This window comes from Lichenostomus cassidix, chromosome 1Aa (genome assembly GCF_008360975.1).
Source record: "Lichenostomus cassidix isolate B80296 chromosome 1Aa, HeHo_3.0, whole genome shotgun sequence".
Lineage (NCBI taxonomy): Eukaryota > Metazoa > Chordata > Aves > Passeriformes > Meliphagidae > Lichenostomus > Lichenostomus cassidix.
In genome coordinates, this window is record NC_139480.1 from 47,384,610 (window position 1) to 47,402,123 (window position 17,514).

Below are 17,514 nucleotides of genomic sequence, written 5' to 3' on the forward strand. Positions count from 1 at the left end.
TTTCCAGCCGTGCCAGGGCCATCTACCCCATGCCTGCCAGCTGCTCCATCCTTAAAAAAGGTGGTGGATGGGAGATTTTGCACCTAATTCACATCTGGCCCAAGCCTGCTGGGCTCTCCATGCTGCTGTTGGTAGAGGGGAAACCCCCTGTTGGTGGATGCCAGGAGGTTATTTTTCTCCTCATATTTGCAATTACATCCACTGGCTGTTACAAATACTGGCAAGCTTTAAAAATTATTAGGGCAGCCACATCCTTGCATTTACTCACCTTTCTCCAGCAGCCACAACCCATCCCCATCCAGAGCAGGGCCATCATCATTCTCTGCCTGCAAAAGGCTGATGGTACATCCTGAAACAGAAAGCAAAGGATGAGACCAAGGGCAGCATTAGAAGGCAAACACATGGCGTGTCCAGGGCCTCTTGTGACAAGATGAATGTCCAGCAGTGAGATCCCCATTTGGAGGACATCAGGAACATCTGTGTCTGCAACAACTATGAGACTGTGAACTGGTCCTCCAAGAGGAGTGATGAGTGAGGATTAGTGCCTGGCAGGCTTGAACACAGCTCTCCTCACTCAGTCACACACCTTCCCTGCCCACAGTATCAGCCAACTCACAGGAGTTTTCACAGCCCCCTCCACCTGCACCCTGCTGCCACATGCAGACAGCTGCAGAAGTCAGAGCAGACCTGTCACATCCCCCACCCTGATCCCGCTCCACTGCTTTTGGCATGTTTTTCATTATGCTTCTCTTGCTCCAGTCTGAGACCTGTCTATAGCCACATATACCTACTGTGTGGATTTTCAGTTTTTCTCCTGTTATGCTTAATTTAGTCCTATTCCTCACCCCCCCCCCTTTTATATTATCCCTTTTATCCCTTTTACCCTGTCCTTTGTGGAGCTGCAGGTAGTTACTGAGCCTCTCATCCAGCCTCAGCACTTTGCAAACATCACATAGATCTACAGAAATTATTTGCTGGGAGCCAATATCTTGCCTTTTTCCTTTTCCCTTCTTTTCCCCAAGATTTACCACAGATCCTCCTGCATCCCTGGTCACAGGAGTTTTCAGTGTGCCCTGGTCCCTTGTTCCGCTGGGGTGAGAGCACCCACCAGCTGTCCTTCTCTTAGTCTCAAAGACATTCACTAATTTGCTCTTCCTGTGTGGAAAACACAGGACTTGTTTCACCTAAAGCCCTGCTGCTGGTGGCATCTGTCCTGTCCTTGGGCTGGGATTTGGGAGGCAGAAGGAAAATGACATATCTGGTAGGAGCACCAAGGTGACTCCTGATTGCTGCAGCGAGGCTGCTGCCGGCATGGCACAGGGACAGTTCCTATGTGGGAAAAAGGCACGCTTGATTTTTAGTCTCCCAAAAGACAGAGGCTTATTGCACAACAAAATACCATCAGAGTAATGGTAGGAGACCTGAAGCAAATCCCTGCTACTAATAGGATTGGGCCATCTTCAGCAGGTCTCACTCGCAAAGGCAGATCATGCCAAAATGAAGCTGGCTTGAAAGCCCACAGGCTCCCAGTGGGCAAGGGAGCTCTGCTCACAGCCAGCCTTCTGATAGCAAAGCCCTCTCCTTCCTCTGTAATCCAAGGAAAAGAGACATCAAAGGACAAGGACATCCGTCCTGGGACCACTCTTGGGAAGCCAAGGGCAAGGAGAGCCTGGAATTTGCTGCTAGAGAGGGAAAGAGGCAGCTTGGCACAAAGCAGTGCCTGTGCAAGGGCAGGCAGAGGAAAGTCATGGTCCCAAAGGCAACATGCCACTCTGTGCAGAGGTGATGCATGGGCACTGCACATCCACACCTCTGTGTTTTCTTTACCTTCTTGGTCACCCTTGTTCTCTTCCATTGGAAAAGCAAAACTGGTTCTCTGGGCCTGTCCTACCCTTCCCTGGTTTTAATTAAGGATCTTTCCTGCCCCGTTCTCATTACAAACCTTCCCCAATGTCTGCCTGAAGTTCCTCTTTCTCAGGAGACATCCCTGATTGTTTTTCACCCCTTAGCACCTCAAAAAAGGGCAAGAGCCCACTGGAGTGGGCCCCAGGGGAGCCAGCCGTTGCTGACAAAGGGTTAGCATGAGAAAGGAATGTGCTGAGCCCCTCCAAGCCTCTGCTGGAAAAGCCTGTCCCACATCACAGGGAAGAGCAGGCAGAGGAGGAGGTGGATGCGTTCCTGCTGCCAATGTTCCACTTGTCATCCTCAGTTTCCCTGTGGAAATATTGGTCGTGTAGAAAAAGATATTTCATCAACATTTACACCCCACTACAACCACACACACAGTCACCTCCACCTGGCCCAAACTCGTGTTGTGTGGGGGTCATGAGCCCCTCCATGTCTCCTGGTTCCAGGGGATGAGGAGGGACAGCTGGTTTGCACGGAGGCATCCTGCCCTGCTGGCCATGCCATGCCGCCCTGCAGGCTCCGAGCCGCCCGCAGCACCTGAGTGTACCTGGCAGCCGGCCGGCACCTGTGCCAGAGCCTGTGCTTGGCACGGCCGCCCTTCCCGAGGAGAGGCTCTGCCCGCTGCTGCCGGTCTGACGCCGGGACAGCACGCAGCACGCTGCTCCCGGCCATATGGCCTCCTCCTGCAGACCCTGCCTCAGCCGCCGGAACAGGCGCCCTAAATCCCCCAACCCAGCAAACACCTACAGCTCACTGCCACCACCACCATCTCAGGTCCTCGAGCACGGGACGGGAAGCACTGGTCCCTTCTGCTGCCACGGTCTGGTTTTTATTGCCCCACAGTCGGCTAAAGCAGCCCGGGGCTGGCCCCGCCGCCTCCCAGCCTCTCTGCAGCAGACCGCCTTTCACACACAGCTGTTTCCCTCAGCCCTGGGATGCCCTGCATGGCGATGGCTGCTCTCATCCTTTCTCTGTTTGGGTGTATTTTGCCCTAAATGATTGTGGTTTGAATCAGCTCGTTGCATGAGGGGTGGTCAGAGGTGAGAGCAAAATGAGTGGAGAGAGCGAGCATAGCCGAAGGTGCCACTGCACTGCTGAGTAACCTGGGCTGTGCATTGCTGCTTTCAGGTGTTTATATGGCCTTTTAATGCTTGGAAAACTGGTAGAAACTTATTTTAAAGAGGAAAACAGAGGATACTCGGGCTCCACCCCAGATAGCAGCAAGGACCTGCTGCACAAGCCCAGTGTAGAAGGGAGGTTTGAGGCTGGGGTGTTCCTGCTCTGCCTGCAGTCACCAGTGAGGGGACAGTTTTGGGTCCAACATCCCACTGACTGCCCTGAAGATCAGACGAGTGCAAGTGGAATCCAAAGACCCTCCAGCCATCCCCAACACAACCTCCAAACTGCACCAGCAAAACCCATGGGCGAGCAAGCTGATGGGTACCAAGTGCCTACAAAGGGGGAGCATTTACCAGCACTGGCTAATGCAAAGCACTGTCCTAAATGCAAAGTCCATATGCAGACAGCCTGGGGGTCACAGCTGATGCTCATGGACCTTTGCACTGTATGGGGGGGCACGGCTGCCTTCTAACAGTGGCAGCTGAGGGAGCTCGGGCTTCCAGCCCAGATCCTGCTTGCCCGTACTGCGGCATAAATTAAAAATAAGCCCTTGCTTTGAGCTGATTTTCTCCTGATTCCTCTGGATGTCATTTGGATTCGAATCCAGCCGCCTTTGGGAAGCTGGAAGCTTGCAAATCTCAACTTTTGAATGTTTGCAATTATGATGGTAATGGTAAAGCACATATGCTTCTGTGCTCTCTATAAGCCGTTATGAGGCACAGTTGTTCTTTTACAGCCGTTTTACAGCCAGAGCATCAAGCACAGGCAGGAGAATAAAACTCCTGTGCACATTGGGCTGGAAATAGGGTGGATAGTGGCTGCTCTGGGCTCAGTTACCCCATCTCTGTGCTTCCCCCCGTGCATTTAACGTTCCTCTACTTTAGTTTTCCAGCACCAGTAGCCCAAGATCTCCTTTGTTTTCTGTAATCCGTTGAGCCTATGATAATGTGAGGAGGAGAGTAGCATCTCACTACACATTAGCGCAGCACTCAACCCCAAGGATTCCTTATCCCAGTCCTAGACAATGGGTCTGAGAAAACTCAGAACTTCCCAGCAAGATGCTGATGGCCAAAGAAATTTCCCTCACAGAGAGAGACCAAATGCAAGGGGAGACTTTTTCCTGGCTCTAGCCCTGGCTGGAACAGAATCAGCTTCAGTAGCTGAAGTTTCGGAGGGGAGCAGGTTTTTCTGGTGTATCCTGGGGGTTGGTAGGAGGTGTGGGGGGATTGCCAACGCCCCATGTACCCCCAGGGATGGTGGCAGGAGCTCTGCCTCTCCTCTGCTTCCAGGCAGGGGACAGTGTCACAGCGCATGCTGAAAGCTCTTCCTGACAGCCTTCCTTCGCCTTCAGCTCTTTCTAGCTGATGATGTCGCGTGCTAGATGCTGATTTGCAAGCAGCCAAACCCACTCTGGCAGCACTCCCCAGCACACAAGTATGAGGTGCTGGAGCCCTCCTATCGCAGCACAGCCCTTTGACATGGGGCATCCACCCCACAGCAGCATCATTTCCCTCATTCACTCCTTGGCCTGGAGTCCAGCTCAGTCCAGCGTGGTAAAAAAATAACTTTTTTGGGGGAAAATGTCTCTGACTCCCTGGGTAGGGGGGACGGAACCTGGCTAGGTAGCTTTGGGGCTCCAAACATGCACTGGTGGCTTTCCTCGGGAGCTGACTGCACCCCAAAGCCTCCCACATTCAGGGAGGTTCCCGGGGCTTTACTTCACACTGGTGATGGTGATGGCTCTCTCCTCCTCCTCCTTCGGTGAGAGACTGGCAGCTCTGCTAGGCTTGCACCCCCATGATCAGCGGGGATCTGGGTCTGTCGGGCTCTCTGGCTGTGACAGAGAAGATCTTCTCCAGATCACCGTGCCCTGCCAGAAACAATCTATTTACAGTGTCAGCGCTCGGCATATCCATCCCCGCTCGGTGTTGAACCGCCCGTATATCCTATTTCTGCAGGCGCAGAGACACCCTTCTGTAGTCCGGGTGGCATTGTCACTACAGGGAATATTTCCATGACATCCTCCGAGGCTGGTGGTCGAAGCCTAACGGAGCTCTTCTCCCACATCCCCACCCCTAGAAGCGCCCGCGGATGTTGCGAGCATGTCCTTTGCTTTTTCTCCGGAGGTCCCTGCTGACCTGAATTTTCCTGCGGGTCCTGCCGCTGCTTCCCAGGGATGTGAGAGTGTAGGTGCCGGGCTACAGGATTTCCCTCTCGCAACCCTCTCCCTTTGGGGATGCAGCTAGTGGCTGGGTCACTTATTTGACAAAGATGAGCTGACGGCTCAGCGGGGCTGCGGGCTCCAGCCCCTGGTGCCAGCACTGCACGGAGCCAGCCCCGGCCGGGGACGTGCCGGGCGGGTGCTCCTCCGCGCCATGCCCTTGGGTTTGCTTTCCTTCTGGGTTGATGCACGCCGCTAATGCCTGCGAGCGGCTCATCCTCCCTCCTGCTCGCTCCCAGAGACCCTTTAAATCGACTGCTTCACACTCCGTAAACATCCACCCCCCCCGCCTTAAAACCGTTCCCTTTCTCCCAGGTCATGCCAGGCAACCATTTTCCAGCAAACTCCCCGATTTTGGCCAGTTTTTCGCTCTGCCTGTTAACAGTCTGTTAAACTCTCCGGGCCCCCGGGGCGACTCTGCTCGAACACACGTCGGGAGCAATCACCCGGTGCCTGGGAAACGATTGCTGGCATTACCTGGGCAGCAGCAAACTTTGCTTGCGCAGCTTCTCTCAAGGCCGATGCTGCTGTCGGCTATTAGTGGTAACGACCCCCATGTCTGCAACTTCCAGACGATGGGGCCTTTCATCAGAGAGCCCTCCGAGATGCAGGGAAACTGTGGCTTTTGGAGACGAGCAGTTTTCTTCCGCCTCACTAGCTTTTTATCTCTTTCAGGAAGCTCTGGAGGCTCCAAGCTACCTTACCTAATGTATCTCTATTAGGTTGAGGCACTGGGGGCCGATCGGACACGTCCCGGGCTCCAGCTGCTCTCCTCATCCATGCTTTCAATGTCTTTGACTTTTGCCAGACTCCAGATGGGAAGCGACCGGGGTCCTGCAGGGCTCAGGCTTGGTGATTAGGGAAAGGATATTTTATCCTCTAAATCCATCCCCAAGCAAAACAGTGTTTCACCCTCGCTGGGATGGGAAGCTGTTTGTGCAAAGCTCCAGCCTGAAACATCAGATTGCCATGATGCACAGACAAGATGATGTTGGAGTGCTCCATCCCATGTGAGACCCTCAGCCTGCCACCTGCGGTGTGGCACGTAAGGCATGGGTCCTGAGGACAGGCTGGTCCAAGGGGCTTCAAGTGTTGGCTGAAGGAGGCACCTGTCAGAGGGAGCTGAGCCTCCCTGACCTGTTTAATCCCATGTCCATCATTACAATGTCTTTTTGTATCACCACTTGCCTGGGGGCTGGGGTCTCCTATGCCAGCACTGTGCAGCTGTCCAAGGGCAGCCACATCCCCCAGGTTAGAGTACCAACAGGGCAAGATAGGATGTGGCATTATTCATCTTCTCCCTCATGGAGCATGGAGGGAATATGTGCCCAAAACCACAGCGGAGATGTCAGATTTTCTGACCTTCCCTGGTACAGGACTTAGGTGTGTCTGGAGATTATGAGGCTGCAGACACAGCTCCCATATGTCACTGCCACTCACCCCAGCCACCCTCGTTACAAGCTGCACAACATGTTAGTGCTGGGCAAGTGGCCCGATGGCCCCTCGGTTTGTCCCACCCTGCTCTTGCCGCAGTGGCCCCAGAGCAGGAAAAGCAAATCGTGCCCTTCTAGGAAGAGAAGCCGCCAGTGAGGATGAATAAATACCGCCTTTATGGGTAGCACCAGCCAGAGACCAGAGCAGTGGGTGCACATCACCCAGAGATTCTGAACTTTAAAATCCAAACACGGGCCCAGCCTGGCCCTGGCTGGCTGAAAATCATCGTGGCTCTGTGGAGGATGACTTGCTAGGGGTGTCCCAGTAGCCCCCCACTTCGCCCATCCTGCAGCCCCCCCGAGTGGACAGCTCCCGTTGGGGGAAGCTCTGATGTTCACAAGGGACTGAGTCTGCTGTTCTCCACCCTTCCCTGAGTGTCCACTCGCCGAGGGGCTGCAGGAGGGCACCCCACCACCCCAGGGGCTCTGTCCCCCCAGCGCACACCCCTCCTGTACCACTAAGTGCCAGCCTGCGGCCCCGCAGCTCCCGTCTGGGCGAGTGGGGGTGCCGCGGCGGGGGTTGGTGGTGCCCGGGAACAGGCGGGCAGCGAGCGACTAGTGCCACGCGTGCCCGGCCGCCCGCGGCGGCTGCCCGACGGGGAGGACGGGTGTCCTGCCGCCCGGTGGCGGCGGGAAGCCTGGCAGAGGACTCGGTGAAGGACCTTCTCCGGTTTCCTCGGGAGGCTGTCAGGCGGCGGGGGAGCAGAGCCCCCCGCGCCTCCCTGGCCGCGCCGGCTCCCTCCCTCTCTCCCCCGCACTCCTCCTCCTCCTCCTCCTGCTGCTGCTCCTCCTGCTCCTCCCGCCCTGGTGCGAAGGGCTTTTGCTGCTTTTCCCTTCTCTCTCCTCCCTGTCTCCTCGGCGGAGCGCGGTGCCGGGAGGCGCGGGCAGAGGCGCGGGGATGGGGCGGCCGCTGGCGCCCGGCCCGCCCGCCCGCTCCCGCCGCCCGCCGCCGCGTCCCCTCCCCGGCCGGCGGGAGGCGGCGGCGCTCCCATGCCGCCCGCCTCGCCCCCTGCTCTGAATCTCTGCCCGTCGGCCGATCTGGGGAGAAACGGGGAGAGGGTACGTCCCCTCGCACTTTTTTTTTTTTACCCACTTCTTTTTTTCCACCGTTTTTTGCCTTCTCTTCAGTACGCTCCCCTTCTCCCCGGCCCGTTTCTCCTCCATCGGGGCTCTTCGGCGGCCATGCGGCCGGTCCCGGGCGAGCGGCTCTAACTCGCCTCCTCGCCCGGATGGCCCCCCGGAGCCGCGGGCGGATGGAGCCGAGCTACGTCGTGGGTATCTGCTGCCTGGTGCTGCTGGAGCCGGGCCGGGTGTGGAGCGGCGAGCCCAGCACCGGGGGACCCGGGGAGAACAGCAACAGCAGCCAGGCACCGCCGCCGGAGACCACGGCCCCCGCGCCCACCGGAACGGCACCAACGGGGGGGGACCGCTGCCGCGGGTACTACGACGTGATGGGGCAGTGGGACCCGCCGTTCAACTGCAACGCCGGCATTTACCAGTACTGCTGCGGGACCTGCGGGTACCGCTTCTGCTGCCAGTTCAAGCCCGGGCGGCTGGACCAGAGTGGCTGCTCCAACTACGACACCCCCAACTGGGTCAACACGGGCCAGCCGCCTGCCCGGGTTGACGAGACCCCCGAGGACCCCACTCGTGACAAGACCAACATGATCGTCTACATCATCTGCGGCGTGGTGGCCATCATGGTGCTGGTGGGCATCTTCACCAAGCTGGGACTGGAGAGGGCACAGGGTCCCCAGACAGAGATGACCGTCTCCAGGTAAAGGGGTCTGGTCCCCCCACCTTCCCGTTTCATCTCCCTATGGGTGGCAGCTCATGTTCCTAGCCCGTTGCGTAGACTGAGCCCTGGTTTCACCTTGGGACTGCCAAGAGGGTGAGGTGATCCCTAAAATACCTGTCCCAGCATGCTGAGACACCAGGAGGTGGGTTGGCTGCAGCCCACTAACCTGTCCTGGCACGGAGGGCTAGCAGCCAGGATAGCCTCCACGAGAAGGGGTGGTCATACACCCATCTCTTGTCAAAATGACCTGCTCTGTCTCTTGAGGAGGCATGTCCCTGGCTCAGGAGTGCCAGCCCACCAGCCAGTGGGGTGGGTGACATGTGAGCTATAGGACATGGCCATCCCCCCAACAAATCTGTGGTTTCCAATGTCCAAGCAAGGTGAGACCAGGTCTGACTATATGTGGGGTGACTGAACTGCAGTCCCCTTGGTCTCAGCCTTGCTGGCAGTGCTGGGGGAGAGGAGGTGGCGATGACGGCTCCACCGCGGCTGCTGCGCCAACTCCGTGCGCATGTGTGCACACATGTGCACACGCATGTGTGTGTGTGTGTGTGTGTGCATGGATGTGCCCTGGTGTCAGCTCTGTGCACCAGGGTGGGACACCACCCTTGTAGGGTGCATCCACACTCTACACCCCCTGGAGCTCACCCTCCAGTGGAAAGTTGGGCAGCTTCTTCCTGGACCCCATGCCCTGTGGCTCCAACCCCTGGCTTTTCAGCCTGCTCCTGGGGCTGAGCACAGGGCTGGCAGGGGAAAGGTCGAGGTGTCAGACACACTTTGGCACTGGAGACCCTCCTGCATCTCCCCCAACTCCTGTGCTGCTGTTGTGGCTGTCAGCACATTTTCCCCTCTCCCTCCTGCTGTTAATACATGCTTCTGTCCCTGTTTTGGGGCTCTACTTTGCATCTTCCCAGTGAGGACATCAAGCCTGGAGATAAACCCATTTTCATACCATTTTGTTAAGGGATTTTAGCTTTTAAAAAAAAGAAGAAGCAGGGCTGGTGGAAATTATTTCGTTGGGATGCTCAGGGAGCTGTCCTGATTGCAACCCCCACACTCTCTCCTTCCCCTTCTTCTGCTGCCTATTTGGGACTTAGTCACTGGGTGCTGCACCCCAAATCCAGATCTGCTGCACTCCATCCCCAGACCCACCCTACTTCTTGCACCCACCTGGGGGAGCCCAGACTGACCACCCCTGGTTGGAGGAGGGTCACAGGACCCTCCTGAGACACAAGAGGCAGTTTTGGGGGGATCCATGCTGTGCTCCCACCTTGGCAGGGAGCCTGGCTGTGTGCTGCTATGTGCCTGTGCCTCCCCCCACGCTGCCTGAGGAAGTGCTGGCACCTTGACAGGATCAATACGGCCTCCGCCAGCCTCCTGACTCCCCTTCCACTCGCCTGCCACCGCGTCTTTTTTTGGTCATCCCCTCCACCTCCTGGAAAGGAGATACTGTGCTTGGGGAGGGCGTCAGACCCTGGGACACCCAGACCCGTGTCCTCATCCCCTGCCATCTCCCATCACCAGATGTTGGTGGGACTGCTGCCACTCACCAGGGGCTGTTTTCTGTGTGTAGCCTCAATTCTGTGCTGCTGGAGCCATGTGTTTCCCCTTGTTCCCCTCTCTCTCTCACCCAGGCAAGCCTGAATTTTCCCGATGAATTTGGAGAGATAGGTGCCTGTTCTCCCTAAAGCCACAGATCTTTTGGGCACTAGCATACAGATCGGGAGAAGGCGAGTTTTCCTCACCCACCTTTGTGGGAAAAAATCAGAAGGGCACCTCCATCACTGCAGATGTCAGGAGAAGTATTACCCTCTTCTGTGCCCTGTGTCCTTCTGTGCAAGCTGTAAGCAGCTCTGGCTCCACAGAGATGGCGACTGGCAAGCCCTGGCAGGGCAGGAGTGGTGCATCAGGTGCAGAGCCCCAGGAACCAGGCAAGGCACCAAGCTGACATGACTTCCTGGGTGCTGGGCTGATGGAGACAGTGCCAGAGGCTGGGAACATGGCATCAGCATCCAAAAAGGGATGCTGTCACCTCCATTCCACTGTGCACCTGGGCAGCTGGAGAAATATGTTTCATCTTGGTGCCTCTGAGACAGCAGGGCTATTTCTACCTGCCTTGCCACTGTACCCATGCATGGCCCAAGGTATGGGCAGTGCTACCTCGCCTCTCTCCCGGTGCCTCAGGTAGGAGCTTCTCATTTGCTCCTTGGGCACCGCATCATGGCCTTGGGCCAGCTCCCTGTTGCACAGTCGTCTTGGTTTCCACTCCTATCCCTCCCTCCCGCCCGGGTTTTTCCGCTCCTGGGGAGCACTGCATGCTGCCCTGGATGGCTCCCACCGCTGCTGCTTGCAGGTTTCTCGCCTGGGGTGTAAGGTCAACCATTTCTGCACCTCCAGATGTTGTTTATCATGGTTCTGGTCCTGGTCCAAATCGAGGAAGAGTGACCAGGTTCAAAAAGTCCATTAGCTCCTCCCCGATGGAGATGGGAGGAGTCTGTGTCCCGCTTGTCCTGAGACCCCCACACCTTGGCCACTTCCAACACGTCTGTCTCCTCACAGATTTGGCTGCTGGTCCAGTTAGGGAAGTGGGTGCTCAAGCTACTGCAGCTACCTGGTTTGTCCTCCCGTCCTCATCTGCCTTCCTCCTGCAGGGCCTTATGGCAGCTCCCGCAATCCCCTCTCCTTCCTGCTCGGCTCATGCTTGGCATCTGTCCCCGGCACTCGCTTAGCCTGGCCAAACCCCGCGTTGAGTCAGGAACACCTGCCTGTGTTTTTCTTCAGTCCCCGGATCTCTGGGGACGTTGGGTCCTTGGGCCCTCTAGGATCTGTCTGTGCCCATTGCATGAGAGCAAGCACGTGCCCCAGACCTCTCCCAGAAAACCTCCTGGGTGGGAATTGCAAAGTTATAGCTGGTGTGAACAACCCTATGGGAAGAATTGGGCAAGGAGCAGCCTCCTAGGGAGTAGCGAGGTTCTGGACAGGGGCAAAACAGCTGTCAGGAGCAGGTGCCCTGGCAGCTGGAGTAGGTGAGTGCTCAATGCTGGCTTTTCACCCTCTGAGTCTCCCTGTGCTATTTGGGGTCCCCTAATTCAGCCCCACTCTGCATCCAGCTGTGCTGGGCATTTCTCTGGCAATGCTCAAGTCTGGGGCCATGCCTACAGTCGATGTCCACGGTAGCAGGCAGTGGCGAAGACCTAGAAAAAGTGTTTGCAGGCAGCATGGGGTGCTGTCATGTGCTGCTCCGGCTCTCTGGGAGACAAAAGGGGATCTAGCTCTAGCAGGGAAGGAGACCTGGAGGTCTGTCCCTAGACTGAAGGTAATGGTTGGGGAGGCTCACTTCCACTTTGCCCAAGCTCCAGTACCCACTGCTGCAATTTATTTTGTGAAGACACCTTGCTAACCCCATGCCTTCCTGAGCATCTCTGAGTGTTCCAGCCCCACCGGGCAGGTGTCCCACTGTGCCTGTGCTGCTCAGTTGCATGGATGGGCACCCTGCCCCGAGCAGACACACTGTAAGCTGTGGGAAATGTCTCCCTTGGAAGGTGAAGATGAGGCTCTCTCTGGGTGCAGAGGTGGTGTGGCCAGCAAGAATGCCCACCTGCAGCTGCAGTATGCTCCGTTCCTCCTGCAATGCTGCACCTCCGCTCCCAAACCTCATCACCCTGCTCATTCAGTGGCTGCCACCTTCTGTGTCCCCTCCAAGGGCTCACTCTAGCCCAGGGCAATGCCACTTCACCCCATCACTCTGTTGTCTCTCTTCTGGAGGCTGTGTTCCTGTCTCCTCCCATTGCCCCCTGCCCCCTTGCCAGGAATTGCAGCTTCTCTCCTGTTGGGCTTACCAGGTATGGGGCTTGGGCCTCCCAAAAGTGAGTCAGCCCCTGGGCTGGGTTGCTGTGCAAGGTCAGAGTCCTGCTCCCACACTGGCACATTCCTTGCGGATGGCTCAGGAACACTGAGTGTTTCATGCATGGCTTCTGCAGTGAAGCCCTCTTCACCTCCACCATTATTGCTCCTGGATCCGTCCCTGTGCTTGGTCTCAGGGCTTGCACTAGGCTGCTTTGGGGCATCTTGGCTGCACCCTTTAGCAGAACTAGGCTTGCCACAGAGGTGGCTGCACACCTGCTCAGTTGATGCTGTACTCAGCCACACAGCCTCATGTACTCTGCATTCATGGCCGCAGTGTGGAGGGAGGCTTCAGTGGTGCCATTCAACAGGACTTTTTGCAGATGAGCAGTGCAGGTGTAAAGCCATTTGTCCTCCATTCCCTTCCTCCATCTGCACTCCAGATGCATCTTGGTGCCACAGACCACCAAGTGACCTAGGGAGATGTGGTCTGACCTTACTCAAATCCCCCATCCACGAGACCAGACTGAGGCTCATTAAACCCCCAAGATTATGTTCAGTGATACAACAGCTCCTCCATAGCGTCACCCTCCATGTCCACCTTCCCTGCACTGCACCATCTGGGTATGAGCCAGGGAAAGGTGCAGCCCCTGAGAGCCCTACTGGCAGCCCTGGCCAGTGGCACCATTTGTGGTGCAAGGGCAGGGTGAATCCAAGTGTTGCTGGTGCTGGGGACTCACTTCTCACCTTAGCAAAATAGCTCATTATTGCTGCTCGAGCCATTGTTGTTAATTATTATTGTCCACATGCCCTGGGCGCTCAGCATGGAGGGCACGTTTATGAGAAAGAGCATTGATGGATTTATGTGGAGAGAAGTCATAGATAAAGGATTGCTCAAGCTTCATAAATAGACCCAAGGAAAAGAAAAAATAATTTTAAAAATAGGTCAAATCGCATTGAACTTCCTGTTGAAACAAGCCTGTTTGAGCGCTGGCCCCGGGGACAGGCAAGAGCAGGCAGCGTCCAGCGGGGAGGGGCTGGTGAGCAGTGCACCCCAGGGAAGGTGGGAGCTGACAGGGCGGCAGCTCCCCGAGTTGACAGCCGACACCCATGGCCTCGGGGGACCTGCCTCCCCCTGCCCTGCCTGGGCACAGCCCACCGCCAGCTCAGGTTTGTGCCCTGAGTTTCTCTGAGAGCAGCATCCATTGCCCGAACTCTGGTTGGGTCAGTCCACTGCAGGAGGGTTCCTGGGGATGTGCAGGGTTTGAATAGCTGCAGGATGGAGATGCCACAGCCTCTCCAGCCAGGCTGGTCAAGCATTTAACCACTCCTGCAGGAAAAAAATGTTGTTTCTTCTGCTTAAACAATATTTCCTGTTTCTGTTTGCACCTGTCACCTCTTGTCAGCTTTCTGCTGTCACTGTTGCACCCTCCCTTCAGATATTCATGTACATTGATAAGATCCCCCAGAGCCTTCTCTTCCCCATGCTGAACAGTGCCAGCTCTCTCAGCCTCTCCTGACACAAAAGATGCTCCAGTCCCATCTTTGTGTACCTTCCCTGGACTCTCTCCCCTACATCCATGCTTCTCCTGTACTGAGCTGGAGCCAGCACTCCAGGTGTGGCTTTACCAGTGCCGAGCAGAGAGGAAGGAGCACCTTCCTCAGACCTGCCGGCAACACTTTGCCTAATGCAGACCAGGAGGCCATTCAGCGCCTTTGTCCCAAGGGCATTCTGCTGGCTCATGGTCAACTTGGTGTCCACCAGGATCCCCAGGCCCTTTCCGCCAAGCTGCCTTCCAGCTGGTCAGCTGCCAGGATTTGTTCCTCGCTTGTTTCAATTTCTTCAGCTCTATCAGGGTTCTCTTGGCCCATCTGGAGATTAAGTGATCCCAGAGGGATTGTTACCCAAAGCTTCCCAAGAATGATGTGAAATTAACCCACAGGGCAAGTGACCCTTGCTTGTAGCTTTGCTCTTACCCCTGCCCTGTCATGTTGACTGGATCCAAACTGGGAGGGAAAAGGCTCCCGCAGGGCCCCACAAACATACACATCCTCCAGGCGCAATACATTGATTTTCCCCTTGTTCTCACAGCTTTTCCTGGCAATTCCACACACCGTGTTCGCTAAGTTTTTGAACACTCCGGTGCTATGAGCTGACACATCTACCAAGTCAGGATTATTCCCCCCGCTTCCTCTCCAATTTGCATTTATGCATGTTGAGTTTAATCTGCTGTTTTATCGTCCAACCACTCGGTAACCGTCAGCTCCTGCCACAGCTCACGGTGTGCGTCTGTGAGCCAGCCAGAGCCTTCGAGGCGCGAGGCATGCTGACAGTGAGCTGGGGATTAGCAAGCCAAAAAAAGCCCCGAGTGGACACCCTGGCATCTTGCAGTCATGCAGGGATGGTCTCTGCAGGGGGAATGGTGTGTCTTCTCATCACAAAGCCCGGCGCCATCAGGAGCATCCCACCGTGTCCTGGGACTTGCTGCCAAAGGCTGCAGTGGCACGTGGCTATGTCCTGCTCCAGCACTGCCAATGTGCTCCCTCTGTCACTGCTGGTGTGCCTTGCCCTGGCACCACCAGCCATGGGTGCATCTTGACTGGCATCGCTGGTATGCCCCACTCTGGCACTGCCAGTGTCCAATGCTCCAGCACTGTTGCCATGCCCCACTCTGCCCTGTCCAGACTGCCCTGCTCCAGCACCACTGCTGTGCTCCGCTCTGGCATGTCCAGTGTGCCCTGTTACGGCACCGCCAGCATGCCTCGCTCTGGCATTGCCAGCGCGCTGTGGTGGGACTGCAGCATCTCTGCCCATGAATGTTAAACGAAATAGGGATCTATCTTACGTAATGGTGGTTAATGTTTAATGCTGTTACTTACAAGGAGGGTGTTATGCATGGACAGCGCCTGCGCCACAGGCTGCCACTTGTTTATTTCCTTCCCCGAAGGGGCACAAGTGGCCTCTCTAATTCCTTCCTTGGGGTTTTCTCTGTTTCAAAGGGACTCGAGTGGAGGTGTTGCCTCCTTTCCCCTGTTCCACCAGGCTCTCACTCCAGGGGAGAATCCCAGAAGTGTTGCTCCAGCTTCCATCAGATCAGTTTCCTGTCTCAGTTCATCCTAATCTTGCAGCCTGCTCCAAGCCATGCATGGCCCTCACCACTCTTACCCGTTGATGCCCCGGGCTCTGGGAGGGCTTAGCCCCTGCCAGATCCCAATTAGCTGTTAGAGGGACTTGCTTTCCCCCTGGCAAAAACTGGATTAGGAGCCTAGGTGCACTCTTTGCTCCCAGAGGCTCTTTCCTAGCCCCAGGCTGCCTGACTCTGCCTTCAAAGAGCAGAGTTCAGGGCTGGGACACATTAGGGGTCCCAGGAGAGCAAGATACTGTTCTAACAGCCCTTCATCCCCTCTCCAGGACACTGACAGATCTGCTGAAGCAGCCAGGCCACAGCCCCTCTGAGAACATGGACAGCCTCATGGGGGGTGTGCAGGTCCCGCTGGGAGAAGGGCTGGCTCGGGGCCCCCCCCGAAACAGCACAGGTAAGGCACTAGTGTGGTGGGGAAAAACAAGTTCCCTTGAGTGAATAAAGGCAGTGGAAGGGCACAGCCTGCAGCTGAGCTCCCACCTTTCTCTGCCCCTCCAGACAAGCCACCCTTGAACAATGCAGTGGCCATTGCCCCCTCACTGGGGCGGCCTCACAGCCATGGCAAGCGCCTGCCGCTGGCCAGCAGCCTGGCCCTGTCAGCTCCAGACTACACTTCCTACACCACCCTCAAGGTTGGAGGTGAGTGCTGCTGCCGTGCGGGGTGGGATGGTGGCTGGGGGCATGGACCCTGTTGACCCCAAAAGACAAGTGGGGAGGTGCATGGGGCTTACAAAGGGGCACAGGCAGGACAAACATCCCAGTTTCCCAATGCTCCTGGAGTGGCTGCTCATAGCAGAAACTCTGCAGCTCCTCCACCACTCAACCAGCCTGCTGTGCTGCCCAGCCAGCCAGTGCCCAGGTTCCCCCATGGATCCACTGCACTTGCCAGTCACACAGGATCCCACACAGACTTGAAGCACTGCCCACCCTGTCGGAGTTCAGGATCCACATAGACACACTGCACTGCCCAGCAGTCAGTGTCTGGGATCTCCCAAAAGCACTATGCAGTCAATTAATTACCAATATTCCCCCACCCTGAGCTAATCAGCACCCAGAATCCATCCTACAGCCCCATCCCAACCTTTTCCACCACTGCACCCTCCCTGGACCTCCCCGTGCCAGCAGCAGGGAGTGTCCCCGGAGGGGTGACACTGAGTGCAGCCCTGTCCCCACAGAGAGCGCCACCGAGGACTTCTACAGGCGGTTCGGGGGGCTGGAGCCACCCCCTGCCAGCACACTGCCCTTCCCACCCGAGACCGCGGTGCTGGCCGAGGGCTGCCCCCTGCCCAAGGCCAAGGGCCCCAAGGTGCCAGGGGGTCTGGCCTTCCCGGGGGGCTGGGAGGGGGGCCCTCATCGCGGCCCCCGCCGGCCGGGCCTGGCCACCCTGCGCCCTGAGGGGCCACCCGAGGCCTTCGGCCCCTCCACCGCGCTCTACGGGCAGCACTCCCGGCACCTCGCCACCAACAGCAAGACCGAGGTCACCGTGTGACAGCCAGTGCCACCGGGGACTGGGGCTGTCCCCTTACCTGGGAGTCGCTGCCATCGGGGGCAGTTCAGTGGCGGAGAGCGTCATAGGACCTACACAAACTGCGACGCTGGCCAGAGCGGGAGACACACCGTCCTTCCTGGCCTCAGGGACCGGGACTGCCAGCTGCACTTCACCGTCGAGGAGGCACTGGGGACTCAGCCGGGCAACAAGTTTCAGGTGTGATCAGCCCACCCCCGGCAGAGGCTGAGCTGGGGGCACACTGGCAGAGCAGTACCCTGCTCAGGGGATGGGGGCCAATGCTGGACAGACTGAGAACAGATCCTGCTGGGGCCAGGCAGCCCCACCTGGCTCCTCTGACTAGGTGAGGGGAAGAGCAATGGACTCAAAGCATCAGCCCCTGCTGCCAGCACCCCCTTTCCGTCCCCAGCCTCCTCCCTTCCCCACTGCCCCAGCCTCCACCTTGTCAATAAATAACACATTAAACTGTATGGCCTTGCTCT

The 17,514-nt window shown here is 57.1% G+C and overlaps 1 protein-coding gene and 1 long non-coding RNA gene across 2 annotated transcripts in view; one reads left to right on the forward strand and one right to left on the reverse strand.

The window, feature by feature from the left end:
- The window catches only part of LOC146443697 (uncharacterized), a 44,850-nt gene extending 27,419 nt beyond the window's left edge, over positions 1-17,431 (reverse strand). The window contains exons 1-2 of the long non-coding RNA XR_014849237.1: positions 17,052-17,431; positions 269-349 (exon numbers count right to left, since the gene is read on the reverse strand). This is a non-coding gene — a long non-coding RNA (uncharacterized LOC146443697). The remainder of the gene's footprint in view (positions 1-268; positions 350-17,051) is intronic.
- Positions 7,605-17,502, forward strand: SHISA8 (shisa family member 8). The gene is made up of 4 exons (XM_085048467.1): positions 7,605-8,518; positions 15,795-15,919; positions 16,024-16,164; positions 16,701-17,502. The coding sequence occupies exons 1-4, from the start codon at positions 7,971-7,973 to the stop codon at positions 17,012-17,014; spliced, it is 1,128 nt and encodes a 375-aa protein (XP_084904593.1). The 5' UTR covers positions 7,605-7,970; the 3' UTR covers positions 17,015-17,502.
- The last annotated feature ends 12 nt before the right edge of the window (positions 17,503-17,514 follow it).